The sequence below is a fragment of the Lipotes vexillifer genome, unplaced genomic scaffold (assembly GCF_000442215.2).
Source record: "Lipotes vexillifer unplaced genomic scaffold, Lipotes_vexillifer_v1.1 scaffold521, whole genome shotgun sequence".
NCBI classification, from domain to species: Eukaryota; Metazoa; Chordata; class Mammalia; order Artiodactyla; family Lipotidae; genus Lipotes; species Lipotes vexillifer.
This window is the reverse complement of record NW_006778737.1, coordinates 222662-241750: the sequence shown is the minus strand read 5'-3', so window position 1 is coordinate 241750 and position 19089 is coordinate 222662. Positions and strand designations below refer to the sequence as shown.

Sequence of the window (19089 nt, the reverse complement as noted above, 5' to 3'; positions counted from 1 at the left end):
CTCAAGACCACCCGTTTAAGCTCTTTATGCCTGGTTATTTTGATATCTCTGAATAACATGCTTGCATCATTACTTCCTGAATGTTGATGTAGCTTCTATCCAGTTCTTGGTACGGAAGGGGAGGATTAAAGTCTTCCATCACCCCCACGCCCCACATCACCCATGTAAACTTTTTTTGCACATGGTCTTTGGAATGTTAACATTGAAAAAATAAAGGTTATGTTTCCTCATTTTATTACCGACACTTGAAAAGCAGAAATTGTAATAATCTAAGTTTTGAGCTAAGGTAGAAATAGGAATTTTTTTGTATGCTGTGTCTTTTTTTCTTTAGTATTTGGAAAGCAGTCTTTCATAAAGCTGGAGAATGAGTGTCATTTCCACATCATTTTCTTCTAGCAGCATTTACTTCCTCTTGGCAACACGTCTTTTTCTAATTTAGGAGTGTTTCTCAACGTGTCAGTCTTGTTCTCCCAGATATCCGTGGCGTGGCTCATTGTATTCTCTGAGGAGAACAGGAGCATCCCTGGAGGATGCTGTATGAGACGTGTTGTACCCTCCCTGGGCTCTCAAAGACACAGAGGACTAGTGTGCTTTTTCTCCCCAACCTTTGGTTTTACAACATGAGACATACTACTATTTCATATGAACCTTATATTTTAAAAAATGTATCACTGTTCAGGTACACATGCAACAGAACTTTAAGGTGGATGTAGGCTTTAAAACACATGGAGGTGCCCATGAGCAGTGTTTGATCACGCTGCTCAGAAGGTATACTGCTGCCCCCCACGCTCCTCGCAGGGCAGGACTGATGGTTACTGATGACCACTCTGTAAAACTACAACCCTTTTTCTTTTTCCTGATTTCAGGTAGATGCACTGAGATTACGACTAGAAGAGAAAGAATCTTTTCTCAATAAAAAAACAAAACAGCTGCAGGACCTCACAGAAGAGAAGGGGACACTGGCTGGAGAGATTCGAGACATGAAGGATATGTTAGAAGTGAAGGAAAGGAAAATCAATGTTCTCCAGAAAAAGGTGAGTAGCTGACATAAGCCCTTCAGGTTGAGAATTGATATCATCCATGTTTTGTCATTTCAGAGAAACTTTTGAGCACGTGGAAAAGAAGAAATTATTGTTAAAGAATTGTAGATTAGGGAGTATAAACTTTAAATTTACTGGTATTTAACTTACTGGTGGTTGTACTATGTCATTTTTAGCATGACCTGTTGAATTTTCTATTTGATTACCTGGAAACTAAATAGTGATCAAACCCATTCAGATATTAGTGCAGGAGTGGTAATGTTTACACCCGTTACTTAATTGGAATTAGTGAGAGAATGTATACGTTCTAATACAGTGACTTAACCCAGAAGATGCTTGACCTGGTTAGGGCTCTTTTTTCTTTCCTTCTTTCAGCAGTACATTTTCTCCGTTGTAGGGGAATGAGATTTGGGGACAGCATCCAGATTTTTCTTTTAAGAATTCTTATTTGCTACTGTGTACAATTTTGGTGGGACCATAGGGTCCCTTGCCTTCTGTAAGGAAAAGTGTAGGCAAAAAGAGAAACCAGCACCTGCTCTTTTAATAAAAAGAAGCTGTTGGGAAACACAGGGGTCTCAGATTAACAAGCAGGCAGCATGGAAACTGGGCAGGAACCAGTGGGGGGAAGCACGAGCTGGCTGGCCAGGACACTGCCGTAGACAAGCATGCTGCTGGGCACCAATGCTGCAGCTGCAGGCAAATGGAACCTAACCGGCCCTCCTCTTGGTGTCATTTGCCACCATCACCTCGCACCTTGTTTATATTGACAGCATCCTACCTGTTTTTCCTGCTTCAACTCTTACCTTTACTACAGGCTGTTCTTAACACAAGCTGGAGTAATTCTTTTAAAACATAATATAATTCTTATCACACTCTGACCAAACCTCTCCAGTCACAACCAGGTACCTAATTTGTGGGGCCCAGTGCAAAATGAAAATGTGGGACCCCTTGCTCAGACTTTATTGAGAATTTCAGGATGGTAAAGGAAAGCATTAAACCAAGCATGGGGCTCTTCTGAGTATGGGGCCCTGTGCCCCTACACAAGTTGCACGCCCATGAAGCCGTGTCCCCATCCTCACAGGATATTGGTGGTCTGATAGATCATATTATTAATTCATTTCTGTTAAGATTTTACAGACAAGGCCCTGGTCACCGTTACAGCTCCAGTTAATTGATACAGGTGATTAGAAGAGGGCTGGGAAGAGACGACTAAGGACGCTTTGAATCAAAGGACTGTCTAGGGCAGGTGGGACTAACAGAGAAATAGTTACAGTGGCAGTTCTTGGAGCATATACTAAGGATTCAAAAGAAGACTTTTCATTTAGAATCCCCACCAGCAAATGATACCAAAGGCTGGCATTTACTGAACTTAACTTATGTTGAACGCTGTATGCTAGGTACTCTGCTATGGTTATTACGTGCACTATTTACTTACTTTTGACCATATAACCCTGTGAGGCAAGCACAGTTATTAACCCCAGCGATGCTGAGGCTTATGGTAGACTTACCCAAGGTCAAACAACCTAGATACAAGTTTAAGTCTTTGGGAGTATAGAATAAAATGATTATTGCAAGTTAAGAGAATAAGCCTCCTTTTCCTTTGGCCCTCAAGTTTATGATGACACCAAGTGCGAGAGCAAATCAAGTAAGAACATCACAATTGCACAACCAGGGGTTGAGACTAAGCTCTCTCGTTCTTTTTTTTTTTTTTTTAATTGAAGTCTAGTTGATTTATAGTGTTGTGCCAGTCTCTGCTGTACAGCAAAGTGACGCAGTTATACACATAGAGACATTCTTTTCCATTATGGTTTATCCCAGGAGATTGTGCTCTACAGTAGGACCTTTTTGTTTATCCAGTCTAAGCTCCTTCATTCTTGAGGAATAAATGGCAACAATTTTCTCAGTAAAGATTTTGGGAAGGCACTTTCTTTTTATCTTTTTTCTTCTAAAAAAAAAATTATTTATTTATTTGGTTGCACCAGGTCTTAGTTGCAGCAGGCAGGCTCCTTAGTTGTGGCTTCAGGGCTCCTTAATTGCGACACATGGGCTCCTTAGTTGTGGCATGCAAACTCTTAGTTGCGGCATGCATGTGGGATCTAGTTCCCTGACCAGGGATTAAACCCGTGCCCCCTGCATTGGGAGCACAGAGTCTTATCCACTGTGCCACCAGGGAAGTCCCTGGGAAGTCCTTTCAATGCAGAAGTGACAGTTGGCCACTTTTGCTGATGTGAGTATTTTGCAAAATTTTAAACTTTCCCTCACAGCCAGATTCAAAGGTTTGGGAATCAGTTTGGGAATTCTAGAACAAAGCCAGTTGTGTATTATGGCTCCTTTGGGCAACAGGATCATGATCCCACTTATTTAAGCCATGCTGATAATGGATTTGGGAATATCTCATGTATATTTGGAGAGGTTGTTTAGCTTCAAGTTTGTTTTTTTTTTTTTCACTGAGTGTTTACCAATCCATTTGGTGGAGGATATAAAACCACTGGCAACATAGTGATGGGGCAGGAGTGCTATTATACCTGCAGTGTGAAAGAGAAATAATTCCTAAAGAAGTGATGCACACAATTCAGAAACTACTACTTCAGAATGTGGAAATAATACAGAAGCTGACGGGCTAATGAAACACTGTCTTTGGGACTGGGGACTCCTTAGAGTTTTGAGCACATTCAGCATAATTGGCTGATTTAGGGCAGGCCTGGACTGGGACAGCATAAGCTTTGGACTAGGGTGTGTTGGCATGAAAGAATAATAAACTCATGTCAATGTCAGAGGTGCAGTATTACTTAATATTTCTTTCTTGTAGACTCTTCGGCAACCAGCACTGTGTTTTGATGCCAGTAGAACTGGGTATACTCCTTCCATAGCCATGTTGAACCTGGCCAAGCTAGGCTTGCACCTCATATCTGTCAGCTTTGCCTTCAGAGCCTTGGGTCTCAGAAGTCTTGTGTACTCCATAAGCCATGTGCACAGGTCACATGTCTGGGCAGCAGGCACGGGCATAACGCTCTAAGCATTTTGTTACTTGAGGAAGGAAGTGAAATTGAATGAACAGAGAACCCCAGGTGGCATAATATCTCTGATCAAACTTGTGTAGCAAAACAGAAGTCATCGAGAATGGATTTGGTCCTACCACCATGTTTCTGGCTCTACTCCATAATTCCAAGAAATGGAATTCTTTTAGTAGGTGTCAAAAAGGTGCATGTATGAAGATTGTTTAGTGGATCATCCCTGTGTGGCTGTGATACTGAAGTCAGAGAAGCATCCCAGTTTTCATGCTACAGCCATAGCATTCTGTTCCCATACCTGAATTCAAGCTTCCACTGATGAGGTGCTACCTGACTATTGAGTTTTTGTAGTAAATGTCATAAAACCTTGATGACATTGTACATTTGGAAAGTGTATTCATGCCTAGGATTTTAGAACATGGTAGCATTATTTGAACCAGATCAAATTCAGACTGTTATGTAGCTCATAGATTCTTGCAGCATAAACTTACTACCCAAGAAAATTTTTTTAAAGCCCTTAAATTGGGGAAAAATTCTATCTCCATTTTCATTCTAGGTCTCAGTCCCACAAGCGATGTGAATTTATAGAGCAGAGGTACTTTATTTATTAGGGGTAGAAAAACAGATGGTGACTTCTCTGTACGCCAAGTTCACTAGCTGTCTACTGAGCTTCATAGATTGCCCCGTGGGTTGGAAAGGGCAGGAAGAGGGGAGTGTAGTTGGCTCCTGGGAATGGTATATATGGACCTGCCCCTTTAGCAGTTTTATTCTACCCATTTGGAAGTATGATGGTGAAAATTCTGAATGACAATAGAGGAAAGAATGCTACAGGAGTGTGGTTATTAGCATACTGGATTGCTTCATGAAGTTTATATTAAAAAGTTAAATTTGAGAAGATGGCTAGGGAACATAGAGATTTCCACATGAGTGTAAAACTGACGTAAGGTATGGAGGACTTGCTGACTCAATTGAGCTCTTTCTCAGTGTTAAATATCCAGTTGGACTTTTATATTTATTATTGGCAAACCTCCTAATTTTTTAAACATGTGAAAAATCATATTCATTTTGCATTTACTAGTGTTTCCTACGTGTCAGTCAGTCACTACTCTAGGCCCTGGAGGTTTAAAGAGAAATAAGACATTCTCCAGTCCTCAAGAAGCTGAGAGTCTGGTTGGGAAGGTAGACTTGTATAATGTGTCATGTTACCAGAAACAAACCACTTGATGGATGCAAAGAGCAGAAGCTAATTCTGGCTACCTTAAGCAAAAGGAAATTTACTGCAGGAATATCCCGAGCTCCAGTTATCTGGCTGGTAGAACCAGATTAGGGATGATCAAGAACCAGGACAGTTCTAGGAGACCAAGAGAAAGCAGACCGTGCCCTGACCTTGTAACCCGGAGTGTCTGGTCCAGCGTCTTCTCTGCTGATGGCTGCCCTCACCCCTCCCCCGTGCCGCCGCCCCACACCCTTACGTCATGCTGTTGGTCAAGATTCAGAGTCCTGGGACAGAGCTCCAAAGTTCACACAAATGCCTCTCATTAGTAGGATCTAACCAGACCCTACCTAAAAGAAATCTGGGAAATGTGGTTCCAAGCTTTACATCTGAGCTTTCCACTCAGTTCTTGTGTCACTTAGGGAAGTCTTTGCTGACACTGCAGGCTGGGAGAGGTTTTACACTCGTAGATAACCATTTCTTGGCTCACTTTGAAGTTATGCACCCCGTTAATGAATGTTGGCTTCCCTCCAGGGCTAAGCTCCTTGAGCGCCCCAGCCGTCATCATCAAGATACCCCCAGCTCCTTGCAAAATTCTTGGCAGGTGATGGTCCTCGGTCAGTATGCATTTGATGAATAAATTATGTCAGTAAATTCTGAATGAATGAGAACTTGGGAGAAGAGAAATCACTTTGAGATCCACTCCTGGCCCAAGAATATTGTTTGCTGTGGGAAGAGTCATTTGCCCCAGTGAAATGTCAGACCCACTTGTTGTTCCCAGAACAGTGTGTTCTGTGTAGGCTGCAAGATGGAACCATCCCATGAGTAATAAAGGACAGATAAGGAAATGATTTTTGCTCCACCTGCATCTAACACCTCCAGCCTCTGTTCCATTACCCTGGGAAGATAAAAATGGATGAAGCCTTGAGTAAGGGAGCTTAGCCACTCTTCTTTAATTTTCCCTTTTAATAAAAAGAAAATGTGGTGGCATTTACAGAAAATACTGTTTTGTTCCCCAAAGAGAATGCTTATTCCTCCACTTCTTACTTCTAACTTACTGGGTTGTTAGAGTCATGGCATTTTATGAGAGTGATACAATGAAATTGCTGATTATCCATGGTGATTTCCAATTATGACCATGCAAATGATAATTTTTATAACAAAAGGGTAATCTACTATTGATTGAATCCTTACTATATACCAGACACTGTGCTAAGGGCTTTGCATTCTTAGGTCGAGTCCTTATAAAAAACCTAACGGCACGTACGTAGAATCATAATCGCTATTTTTAAAATGGGAGACTGTGGTTTAGAGAGTGACTTGCCCAGAGTCACATGGCAGGGAGGTGATAGAGCTAGTCTTAACCACCACACTATTCTGGTGTTTTTCTCTTTATGGCCCTGCTTCCCTCATGAGACAAGTGGGATCATTAACTTTTAGGGATTAGCTGAACTATAGTTTGAGCAATTTACCTGAGGTCGATACACAAGGATGCCTGTTTTTAATACCAAACTGGCAGAGATGCAGCTACTAAATAATGTGATGAAAAATAGGAAAACAGTTAAATTAAAAAGTATGACAGCAGATCTGGATTTTTAAAAGTTTATGTTAGTCTGTATTTAGAAAAAAGAAAGATTGTGGTGACCTTCAGTTTATGTTTATATTTTCCTCCATGAGATTCTTCCCGTACCATTCTAAGCCATTGGATTGTTTTGCAGCTTCCTTTTCAAAGGATTGCACCATTTTTGCTCTCTTAGTAGTTTCACTTTGTTTTGGTTGTTGGCTTTAAGGACTGAGACCTCAAAAGATGATTTGAGACGTCTGAGCATCTTTCCTGGACTAGTCGCAGATGAACTCAGGATTTGGTAGACTCCTCCCTTAGTCCGAGAGAAAGTGGTCTGGGAAGCCATTCCACTTTGCGGGGAGCTGTTCACCTAAGGTTAGACCTCCGTGTAGTCAAGCTCACTCTACATCTGAAGGCAAGAAATGGGCTGGCACTCAGGGGATGGAGCCACAACCGAGGTGGCTGTGAGTCTAAGGCAGCGGTTCTCAACTGGGGTACACTTTCAAGCCCCAACCTCCCGAGGAACAGTTGGCAATGTCTGGAGGTAGTTTTCGTTGCCACAGCTGGAGGATTGCTGCAAGTGTCTGGTGGCTAGAGTCCAGGGGTCCTGCTAAACAGCCTGCAGTGCACAAGAGACAGCCCCTTGGCCTCTGCCAAAGCAAATTACTATCCAGACCTAACCCTGGTCTTTTGGGGTCCTTTTCTTCCTGTGTATGGACCACCCTTCTCATCTTGGATCTCTCTGCTTCCTGCCTTGAGATAGTATTCCTTAAAGTGATTTTTACGTAGTATAACAGACATTTCTCTGTAACATTTTTAGCTACACCTTTTTTCTGGCATGATTATAGGCAGTTTACAGAGGTAAACATCTTGGGTGGGTAGGTGGGCGGGTGTGTGTATGATTGAACTGTTAATATTACTTTCTCTTTTATAATTTTCACATATATTAATTAATCTATAAAGAGCATGTATATAGCACTCTTTGAAGTATTAAAATTTTTAGAATTATTTAAACTGATCTGACCATACTGATCAAATCAGCTAATTTGGAGAGGGGTGGTGGTCAAACTTCAGTATAGGGAATATATGGTAGAAATAAAACATCTGATTTAGAATAGAGATGAGTCACCTATCAGTTATCACCCAATTTAAATTTCTTTAGCTAAATGCCAGCATTTCAGTCATCTGGAAAATACCTTTAAGACTATTTTTTTTTTTTCTGACAAAAAATGAACTTTATTGTAGCAGCCATTTGGGCTGAAAATACGATTTCTATATTTACATTTAATGCATTTTTCATATATTTTGTCTAGTCATTTGGGATAAGGTAACATCATTTGTTCATGTTGACTGATCGTAGGTTAACCTACGTTGCTTAAATATTTGCAACTAAAAAAAGTATTGTCTAGGTTAGCGTTTGTGATTTGCCCATTTTCTTTTGAAACTGCCTTCTTCAGTAGAAAATATAGGAAAAAGCTAACTTACTATATTATAGTATAATAAATTCTCTGTATGTATTCTATGTTTGTAGGGTAGCAGTGTGTCATTGGGTCTAAGCAAAAGCATCTTTACTCTGGCATCATTTAATACACTGTGTCTTTATTATGGCATGTGGTTGATGTCAAGGGTCCTAGGGCAAATTGCATTCCACAGGACAAACAATCAGGCATGCATGGATGCTACTCTTATCTGGAATTATTTGCCCAATGTTAGCAATGTCCTAGGGAAGAAACAGCCTGATTTTAACCAGTTGATCCTATTGATCATTTTGCCCCAATGAAGTGATATTTCGAAGGTCACTTTGTGTCTCTTGAGTAGAGATTGTGGCTTCCTTGGTAAACCTTAGCTTCTTTGACAAGCAATGAATTCACCAGCCTCCTCCATTTTGTAATTGCTTTTTTCCTAAGGGATTTGAGGTTGCCTTTCTCTTAGAGATGACATTGATGAAATGACATTTTATTATCAAAAGAACCAAGGCTAAAAAATTTACCTTCTGATGGAGCAATTAAAGAGATTTAGGAAGGCTGCTCAGTTATTCATGCATTCAGTCAGCATCTATAGTCACTGTACTCAATTAGCTGCATCTTTCTACCCCCTCACTCTATTGAACCCAACTGAATATTATTTGACTTTAAAAGACATGTTAAAATGGGTATGCTGATAAAGCATGGACAGTCTGGAAGACAAAGATATGAGAGAACATAAATCTGGCAGAGACTTGATGAACCCTCCTAGTCCAGCCTTTTTATTTTTCCACTCAGGACACAGAGGTTCTCAGAGATGAAGTGACTTGTTTAGGGTCAAAGAACTAATTAGTGACAGAGCCTGGGCTCTGATTACACTTTTCCTTTTTCTTCTCTCCATTCCCCTGTGATAGCTGAGGCCTGGGACTTTATTGCCCTATTCTGGCCAGTTTGCCTTCCCTTCCTTCCTACCATTCAGTCATCCAGCAATACATATTCGGCATCTGTAATGGTCTGGATGCTCTGCAGGCACGCGGGGATACAGAGGCTATTGGAGAAGGTATAGTTTCTGTCCTCTGAGAGCTCACACTCATGGAAAAGACCACTGAGCAGGCAATTGCAGGGCAAAGTGTGATATGTGCTATGCCAGCCAGGTACATGGTTCATGTAGGAGGGCCACCTCACCTATTGTGGGGAATAGGATGGTCAAGGAGGACTTCTGGAAAAGTTGGTGACTAAACTGGGATCTGAGGGAGTAGGAAGTGTTGTCCAGTCAAAGTGGCAAGAATAGTATTTGCAAAGGTTTGGCTGGAAGAGGCAGCACAGTGCATTTAGTGGAATTAGAAGTAATTTAATATAGATGGACCACACTCCCCTGCCTCATTTAGGAAACAAATTTCAGAGAAGTTTTTCTATTCTTTATGTCTTCTAGAAATCAAATATATTTTGTAATTAGCTTTGAGAGTCATTTTGACTTCCATATTATGAATGTTCTCTTCCAGTCCCTTATGACTTGCTAGTGGCAATAGTGATTATCTGTGTTATTTCAAAATGCAGTTCAGAGCCAGCTGGTACTGAGAACTGATTCTTATTCAATGAGGGAGCTGATCCTGAGCCAGGGGAGGCAAATTCTCTTTTAAATAAATATTTGCTTCTGGGCTAAGACCTTATATTCTGTACTCAATTTCAGCATGACGGATTTTTTAAAAGTTTGTTTGTAATTACCTGCAAAACCCCTGAAGATTTAAAATAAAAATGCCCAGAGTGCCCTGACTGTGGCTGCTACGCTAATGGGTACAAGCATCTTGACACATCTGTCAGTCTCAGCTGCCAGCTGTTGTTGTTTTGTGGTATGGAATTAGAGGTGTTTGAGCTTTTACAGATTTCAGTCTGGAGCTGGTTCCATTTTTCCTCCCACATACTCCCCAAGCCATTTAATTTAAATCAACGTTAGGTATGTGGGAAGGAAAATTTTCTGTCTGTCTTTTTTACTTATCCTGTGTTTGACAATGGATTCTACCTTGCTGTGAAGAGTTTACACATATCTATATTAGCATTTATCATGTTATATTGTACAGAGAAGTCCATAATTCAAAACTTTTATAATATGTGTCTTAAGTTTCCCATAAGGCTAAATGTAAATTAGAAGTGATGCATTCTTGGGGCACATAACTCCACAGTTATTGTGGGAAAGGGGCACCTTAGTATTGTTCTGATATTGCAGTCTTGTTGCCATTTTTTTTCCCCTTTTTCCTTATTGATTATACTATACCTTTTGCAAACTAAAAGATGTAACTGCTTTAAACAGACTGTTTTCCCAGAAGTTGAATTCTAAACTAATGGCACAGGGTATCTGGCAGTTTGGGGTCTTCAGCATAGCATTATATCACACTTACATCCTTTTACGATTGCTGGTTTCTGAGAACCAGCAGTAGCACCGACATGGGGACTTCCCTGGTGGCGCAGTGGTTACAAATCCACTTGCCAATGCAGGGGGACGTGGGTTTGAGCCCTGGTCTGGGAATATCCCACATGCCGTGGATCAACTAAGCCCGTGCGCCACAACTACTGAGCCTGCTCTCTAGAGCCCTCAAGCCACAGCTACTAAGCCTGCGCGCCACAACTACTGAGCCCACATGCCACAACTGCTGAAGCCTGTGTGCCTAGAGCTCGTGCTCCGCAACAAGAGAAGCCACTGCGATGAGAAGCCCACGCACCGCAATGAAGAGTAGCCCCTGCTCGCTGCAAAAGTAATTTATAATTTTAACAAAAGTGCTATGGTAGGTAGAATTCTAAGATGGCCCCCAAGGTTTCCCACCTCTCCGGTATATATTCCTTGACTAATGCCCAGGACTGTGAATATGATGGATTTAACATAGATTATGTTATATGGCACAGATGACTTTAAGAAAGAGAGATTTTCTGGGTAAGCTTGACCTAATCATATGAGCCCTTTAAACATGGATTCTAAGGTCAGAGTCAGGGAAGTCACAGATTCAAAATAGGAGAGGGATTCACTGCATGAGAAGTTCTCCACTGTTGATTTGAAGGTGGAGGGGACCACATGGCATGGAATGCGACAGCCCCTGGAGCTGAAAGTGACTCCCAGTGACAACAGCCAGGAAGCAAGTACCTCAGTCCTAAGACCACAGGAAACTGATTTTTGCCAATAACAAGAGTAAGATTGGAAGTGTTTTTCTTCCCTCTAGAGCCTCCAGACAAATATTCATTCTGGCCAACACCCCGATTTCATCCTCAGAATACCCTGAATAGAGACCCCAGCCACACTGTGCTGGAAATCTGACCTACAGAATTGTGAGCTGATAGATGGGTGTCATTTTAAGCCACTGGATTAGTGGTATTTTGTTGCACAGCAATAGAAAACTGATACAAGTGCATATTAATATAACTGTTCAGTAGTAATAAACCTGTCACAGAAATCCAGAGGCAAGTGGAGAGTAGTGGAGTTCACAGGATACTTACAAGGGGTGTTGGCTCACTAAAGTGGTATTGCTTGTAACTGTAATGAAAGCAGTTTCCTGTGCCTTTGACTGCTCAGTTTAGAAACCATGGAAGTTGGATGAATTTTTATGATTTGAGGAGGATTTGCATGATTTCAAAATGTATGCTTAGGAATGAACCTTTATTACACTTCTCAGGTTGTATTACTTCAGGTTGCATAACTGAGATTTCTTAAAGTATGATATTATGTGTTTGTTTCCCCATTAAATCCTGAGCTCGGCCGAGGAAGCCACTGGGTCTTACTCATCTTCTTATCCCTAGCAACAAGCACAGTGCTTGGCACCTTGTAGGTGCTCAATAAGTGTTAATTGGAGAGTTGAAATGTAATGGCACGAATAAACAAATCTCTCCAAAGTTCTGGTGAGATTCAGAATGAGTAAACAAATAGGAATGGTTGTGTTCCAATAAAACTTTATTTACAAAACAGGCAGTGGATCAGATTTGGCCCATGGGCTATAGTTTGCTGAGCTCTGGGGTAGATCACAAGTTATTATAGCCTAAAGGCACCTCTAACATATAACAACCTTCATGGCAAGTTTGAGATTTTTAAAAAAATATACTCCAAATATTTGATAGAGCTGAACAAGGTGTACTTCTTTGGGGCGCTGTATTTACTATTTGCCTCAGACATTCCTGTTGGTGCAATGGAAAGTAAGTCACTTGCTTCCAAGGATGAGTTCTTCCCAAGTTTCTGTTGCATTCTGCAGCTTTTTTGTGAGTAAAGTCTGAATGGAGCAAAGCTAAGCAAATAGGATGCTCGAATGAGTGGCACTGATTGACTTGGGGTGGGAGTATTTCTTTAGTATTGAAATATGAAGTTAAATTCTTTAGGTTGCATGTGGCACTTTGATTTATGAAAGGCTATAAAGGGTAGCACATACATACACTGAGGCTTTCTCCAAATTATGAATGTTTGTGAACTTGTGAACAGCTGGAGGCATAGACAAGGGTGGCCAGATGGGAAGGTAGGAGTAGAGGCAAATATTCTTTGCGGCCGTTCTGTGTTACCAACACTTATCATTAGAGCTTGCAGGGGAGGGTCTTTGAAAAGAAATAGAGGCAGGTATAAAGTGTCAGGTAGCTGGGGGAAAGACAAATATGGGGGTAGTAGACCAAAGCTGCTTCATCTACTGATTCTTCACCTAGGAATTCATTCTAAGAAAAAATTAAGGGAGTAGGCATAGATTTAGTCACAGCCTTGTTCATAGCATGGTTCTTTAATTTAAAAAAAAATTTTACCTGAAGAGTGAAACTATTATAAAGTGGAGGAGTGAATAAATAAGTGATGGTATATTTCTACATAGAAATTCAGCCAACAGAAATGACATGGAAAGATATTCACATTAATTTGCTAAGTGAAATAAACTGTCTACAATATGTATGTACAGAAAATGAGAATGCCTGTTTTCTCACACCCTCACTAACATATGACCCTACTTTTGTTTTTAAAAATTTTTTACACACATATACATATAGGTACGCATCAGCAAAATTAGTTTGTTAAGAGCATGGACTGTGTCAAGCCTGGCTTTGAATCTCACCTTAAGGACATTTTAACCTTAGGCAAGTTACTTAAAATTTCTCTGCCTCATTTTCCCTATCTTTAGAATGAGGATGAGCTGACTTTCCGTCTCAGTTCTTCTCAACATAGTAGTAGGTGTTCAAAGGACTATTGTTGAATGCACAAGGTGCCCATTACTGCTGGTGCACAGGTAATTATTATTTTATATTAAAAATCTGAATTTAAATGTTGGACCCATCAACTCTTTCAAAGAGCTTGGAAAGAAAACTGAATTACTTTGTAAGGATTACTTAAAATTGATTTTTAAATTTACTTACAGTAAAATTCACTCTTTGTGTTACAGTTCTGTGGGTTTTGACAAAAGCATAGAGCTGTATAACTACCTTCACAGTCCTGATACAGGACACCTGTGTCGCCTCAAAACCTCCCTTGTGCTGCCCTCTCTGTAGTCAGCCCTTCTTCTCAGCCCCCAATCCCTGGCAACCACCAGTTTGTTCCCCATGCTAATAGTTTTGCCTTTTCCAGAATGTCATAGAAATAAAAGTATACAGCATATAACCTTTTGCATCTGGCTTCTTTCACGTGGCATAACACATTTGCAACGCATCCATGCTATAGCCTTTATCACTAGTTCATTCGAAAGATAATACTTCTAAAGATAATGCCTCTTATTTATGAAACATCTGTATCATAGCCACACAAGTGTTTTTTTTGTCCCTGAGGTTGCCCTGAAGCCAGAGTTGTGACAGTATAGAATGATAGCACTGAAGAAAACTTGAGAAGCAGCCTGGTCTGATTCAGCCTGTTGAGGAGGTGAGGGTTCTGAGAGCCAGAAATCAGATACATAACCTCAGGTGAGCTCAAGTCAGACTTAAGACCAGAATTCAGAGCTTTGATGCTAAACTAGCAAAATTATATTGGAGGTCAGATAGGGGAAACCATTTTAGTGATGAACTAGTGGAAAGGTTCCTGAAGGGCATTGAGATGGTGGGGGTGGGGAGGGGGGGGTGCATGCGTGCGTGTATCTGCTGCGATGTATTGCGTTGAAATGATGACCTTAAATTGCTTTTAGAAAGAGAACAAACCAGCACTTTTTTGTGTTTAGGTTGAGAAGAAAGGACCTTCTGTCATTATTATTTTTTTTAATGAAGTGTAGTTGATGAATAGTATTATTTAAGGTATAGGTGTACAGTATTGTGATTCACAGTTTTTAAATGTTATACTCCATTTATAGCTATTATTAAAAATTGGCTATATTCCCTGTGTTGTACAATATATCTTTTTAGTTTATTTTATACATAATAGTTTATAACTCTTAATCCCCTACCTTCGGATTGCCCCTCCCCCTTCCCTCTTCCCACTGGTAACCACTAGTTTTGTGCTTTATATCTGTGAGTCTGTTTCTTTTTTGTTATATTTACTAGCTTGTCTTATTTTTTAGATTCCACATATAAAGGATATCATACAGCATTTGTCTTTTTCTGACTTACTTCACTTAGCACAGTACCCTCCAAGTCCATCCATGTTGTTGCAAATGGCAAGGGGTGAGTTTGTGTAATCTACCTCAACTTTCTATCATTCATAGTAAGCACCGGTTTGGAGAATGGCCAGCAGATATCACAGTTGCTGCTTTCACTGCAGGGGTGTGTAATATATATGGTAATTGGCAGGTTAGCAGACATTTGGTCTGTCCAAAATGTCCAGTAGACATTTAGTGCACGCCAAAAGGTCCTTGATATTTGGTCCTGTCCAAAACCATTTGGCATGGACCCAATATGCTCATGGACATTTTGGGTAGGACCAGATTTTAAGGACCTTTTGGCATGGTCCAAATGTCTTTATGGATATTTTGGACAGGACCAAATATCAAGGATGTTTTGGCATGGACCAAATGTCTTATGGACATTTTGGACAGGACCAGTTGTCCTGCAAGTATTGGCTAAGTCTTTTAAGCATGTAAGCTTGGTTTGATGAGCACCAGATCCCCACAGAAAGCTCACACCAGATCCTGAAGTGTGCAGAGGTGTGTAGTTCGCTTTGAAGCCTAAAGTAGAATGAGTCCTTTTATTGTCTATTATTTATCCTGTTTATGTTTTATTTCTAAAGGCATAGTACTACTTTATCTAAAAATAACTAGATAACATATAAGTACCATATTATATCTTAAGAAATAAAAATAAATTTTTATTAAAAATTGAATTAGGTTTTTAAAAATGGTATCTCTTGAGGGGAGGAACCAAGATGGTGGAGTAGAAGGACGTGCTCTCACTCCCTCTTGTGAGAACACCAGAATCACAACTAGCTGTTGGACAGTCATTGACAGGAAGACACTGGAACTCACCAAAAAAGATACCCCACATCCAAAGACAAAGGAGAAGCCACACTGAGACGGTAGGAGGGGTGCAGTCACAGTAAAATCAAATCCCATAACTGCTGGGTGGGTGACTCACAGACTGGAGAACACTTATACCACAGAAGTCCACCCACTGGAGTGAAGATTCTGAGCCCCACGTCAGGCTTCCCAACCTGGGTGTCGGCAACGGGAGGAAGAATTCTTAGAGAATCAGACTTTGAAGGCTAGTGAGATTTGACTGCAGGACTTTGACAGGACTGGGGGAAACAGAGACTCCACTCTGTAGTAGTGTGCTCATTGGGACCCAGGGGAAGGAGCAGTGTGATCCCAGGGGAGGCTGAACCAGACCTACCTGCTAGTGTTGGAAGGTCTCCTGCAGAGGCGGGGGGTGGCTGTGGCTCATCGTGGGGACAAGGACACTGGCAGCAGAAGTTCTGGGAAGTACTCCTTGGCGTGAGCCCTCCCAGAGTCTGTCATTAGCCCCACCAAAGAGCCCAGCTAGGCTCCAGTGTTGGGTCACCTCAGGCCAAACAACAAATAGGGAGGGAACCCAGCCCCACCCATCAACAGTCAAGCAGATTAAAGTTTTACTGAGCTCTGCCCACCAGAGCAACAATCAGTTCTAGCCACCACCAGTCCCTCCCATCAGGAAACTTACACAGCCTCTTAGATAGCCTCATCCACCAGAGGGAAGACAGCAGAAGCAAGAAGAACTACAATCCTGCAGCCTGTGGAACAAAAACCACATTCACAGAAAGACAGACAAGATGAAAAGGCAGAGGGCTATGTACCAGATGAAGGAACAAGATAAAGCTCCAGAAAAACAACTAAATGAAGGAGAGATAGGCCACCTTCCAGAAAAAGAATTCAGAATAATGATAGTGAAGATGATCCAAAAGGAATGGAGGCAAAGATGGAGAAGATGCAAGAAAGACCTAGGAGAATTAAAGAACAAACAAACAGAGATGAACAATACAACAACTGAAATGAAAACTACACCAGAAGGAATCAGTAGCAGAATAACTGAGGCAGAAGAACAGATAAGTGACCTGGAAGACAGAACGGTGGAATTCACTGCTGTGGAACAGAATAAAGAAAAAAGAATGAAAAGAAATGAAGACAGCCTAAGAGACCACTGGGACAACATTAAACGCAACAACATTCTCATTATAGAGGTCCCAGAAGGAGAAGAGAGAAAGAAAGGACCCGAGAAAATATTTGAAGAGAATATAGTTGAAAACTTCCCTAACGTGGGAAAGGAAATAGCCACCCAAGTCCAGAAAGTGCAGCGAGTCCATGCAGGATAAACCCAAGGAGAAACACACCGAGACACATAATAATCAAATTGGCAAAAATTAAAGACAAAGAAAAAATTATTGAAAGCATCAAGGGAAGAACAACAAATAACATACAAGGGAACTCCCATAAGGTTATCAGCTGATTTCTGAGCAGAAACTCTACAAGCCGGAAGGGGAGTGGCATGATATACTTAAAGTGGTGAAAGGGAAGAACCTACAACCAAGATTACTGTACCCCGCAAGGATCTCATTCAGATTCGATGGAGAAATCAAAAGCTTTACAGACAAGCAAAAGCTAAGAGAATTCAGCACCACCAAACCAGCTCTACAACAAATGCTAAAGGAACTTCTCTAAGTGGGAAACACAAGAGAAGAATACGATCTACAAAAACAAACCCAAAAGAATTAAGAAAATGGTCATAGGAACATACATGTTGATAATTACCTTAAATGTGAATGGATTAAATGCTCCAACCAAAAGACATAGACTGGCTGAATGGATACAAAAACAAGACCCATATATATGCTGTCTACAAGAGACCCACTTCAGACCTAGGGACACATACAGACTGAAAGTGAGGGGATGGAAAAAGATATTCCATACAAATGGAAATCAAAAGAAAGCTGGAGTAGCAATTCTCATATCAGATAAAATAGAGTTTAAAGTAAAGAATGTTACAAGAGACAAGGAAGGGCACTACGTAATGATCAAGGGGTCAATCCAAGAAGAAGATATAACAATTGTAAATATATATGCACCCAACATAGCACCTCAATACATAAGGCAACTGCTAACAGCTATAAAAGAGGAAATCGACAGTAACACAATAATAGTGGTGGACTTTAACACCTCACTTACACCAATGGACAGTTCATCCAAACAGAAAATGAATAAGGAAACAGAAGCTTTAAATGACACAGTAGACCAGATAGATTTAATTGATATTTATAGGACATTCCATCCAAAAACAGCAGGTAACTTTCTTCTCAAGTGCGCACAGAATCCTGGAGAATTCCAGGATAGATCACATCTTGGGTCACAAATCAAGGCTCAGTAAATTTAAGAAAATTGAAATCATATCAGCTATCTTTTCCGACCACAACGCTATGATATTAGAAATGAATTACAGGGAAAAAAACGTAGAAAACACAAACACATGGAGGCTAAACAATACGTTACTAAATAACCAAGAGATCACTGAAGAAATCAAGGAGGAAATCACAAAATACCTAGAGACAAATGACAGTGAAAACACGACGATCCAAAACCTCTGGGATGCAGCAAAAGCTGTTCTAAGAGGGAAGTTTATAGCTATACAAGCCTACCTCAAGAGACAAGAAAAATCTCAAACAATCTAACCTTACACCTAAAGGAACTAGAGAAAGAAGAACAAACAAAACCCAAAGTTAGCAGAAGGAAAGAAATCATAAAGGTCAGGGCAGAAATAAATGAAATAGAAACAAATAAAACAGTAGCAAAGATCAATAAAACTAAAAGCTGGTTCTTTGAGAAGATAAACAAAATTGATAAATCATTAGCCAGACTCATCAAGAAAAAGAGGGAGAGGACTGAAATCAATATAATTAGAAACGAAAAAGGAGAAGTTACAACAGACACCGCAGAAATACAAAGCATCCTAAGAGACTACTACCAGCAACTCTATGCCAATAAATTGGACAACCTGGAAGAAATGGATAAATTCTTAGAAAGGTATAACCTTCCAAGACTGAACCAGGAAGAAATAGAAAATATGAACAGACCAATCACAAGGAATGAAATTGAGACTGTGATTAAAAATCTTCCAACAAACAGAAGTCCAGGACCAGATTGCTCCACAGGTGAATTCTATCAAACATTTAGAGTAGAGCTAACACCCATCCTTCTTCAAACTCTTCCAAAAAGTTTCAGAGAAAGGAACACTCCCAAACTCATTCTACGAGGCCACCATCATCCTGATACCAAAACCAGACAAAGATACTACAAAAAACGAAAAGTTCAGACCAATATCACTCATGAATATAGATGCAGAAATCCTCAACAAAATAGTAGCAAACAGAATCCAGCAACACATTAAAAGGATCATACACCATGATCAAGTGGGA

At 40.5% G+C, this 19089-nt stretch overlaps 1 protein-coding gene across 1 annotated transcript in view; it reads left to right on the top strand.

Moving 5' to 3' along the window:
* Nucleotides 1-19089, top strand: part of ERC2 (ELKS/RAB6-interacting/CAST family member 2) — a gene marked incomplete at its 3' end in the record, with an annotated part of 575666 nt that overhangs the window by 379434 nt on the left and 177143 nt on the right. Inside the window, exon 7 of the mRNA XM_007451771.1 lies at nt 867-1034. Coding sequence (XP_007451833.1) covers nt 867-1034 — 168 coding nt within the window. The remainder of the gene's footprint in view (nt 1-866; nt 1035-19089) is intronic.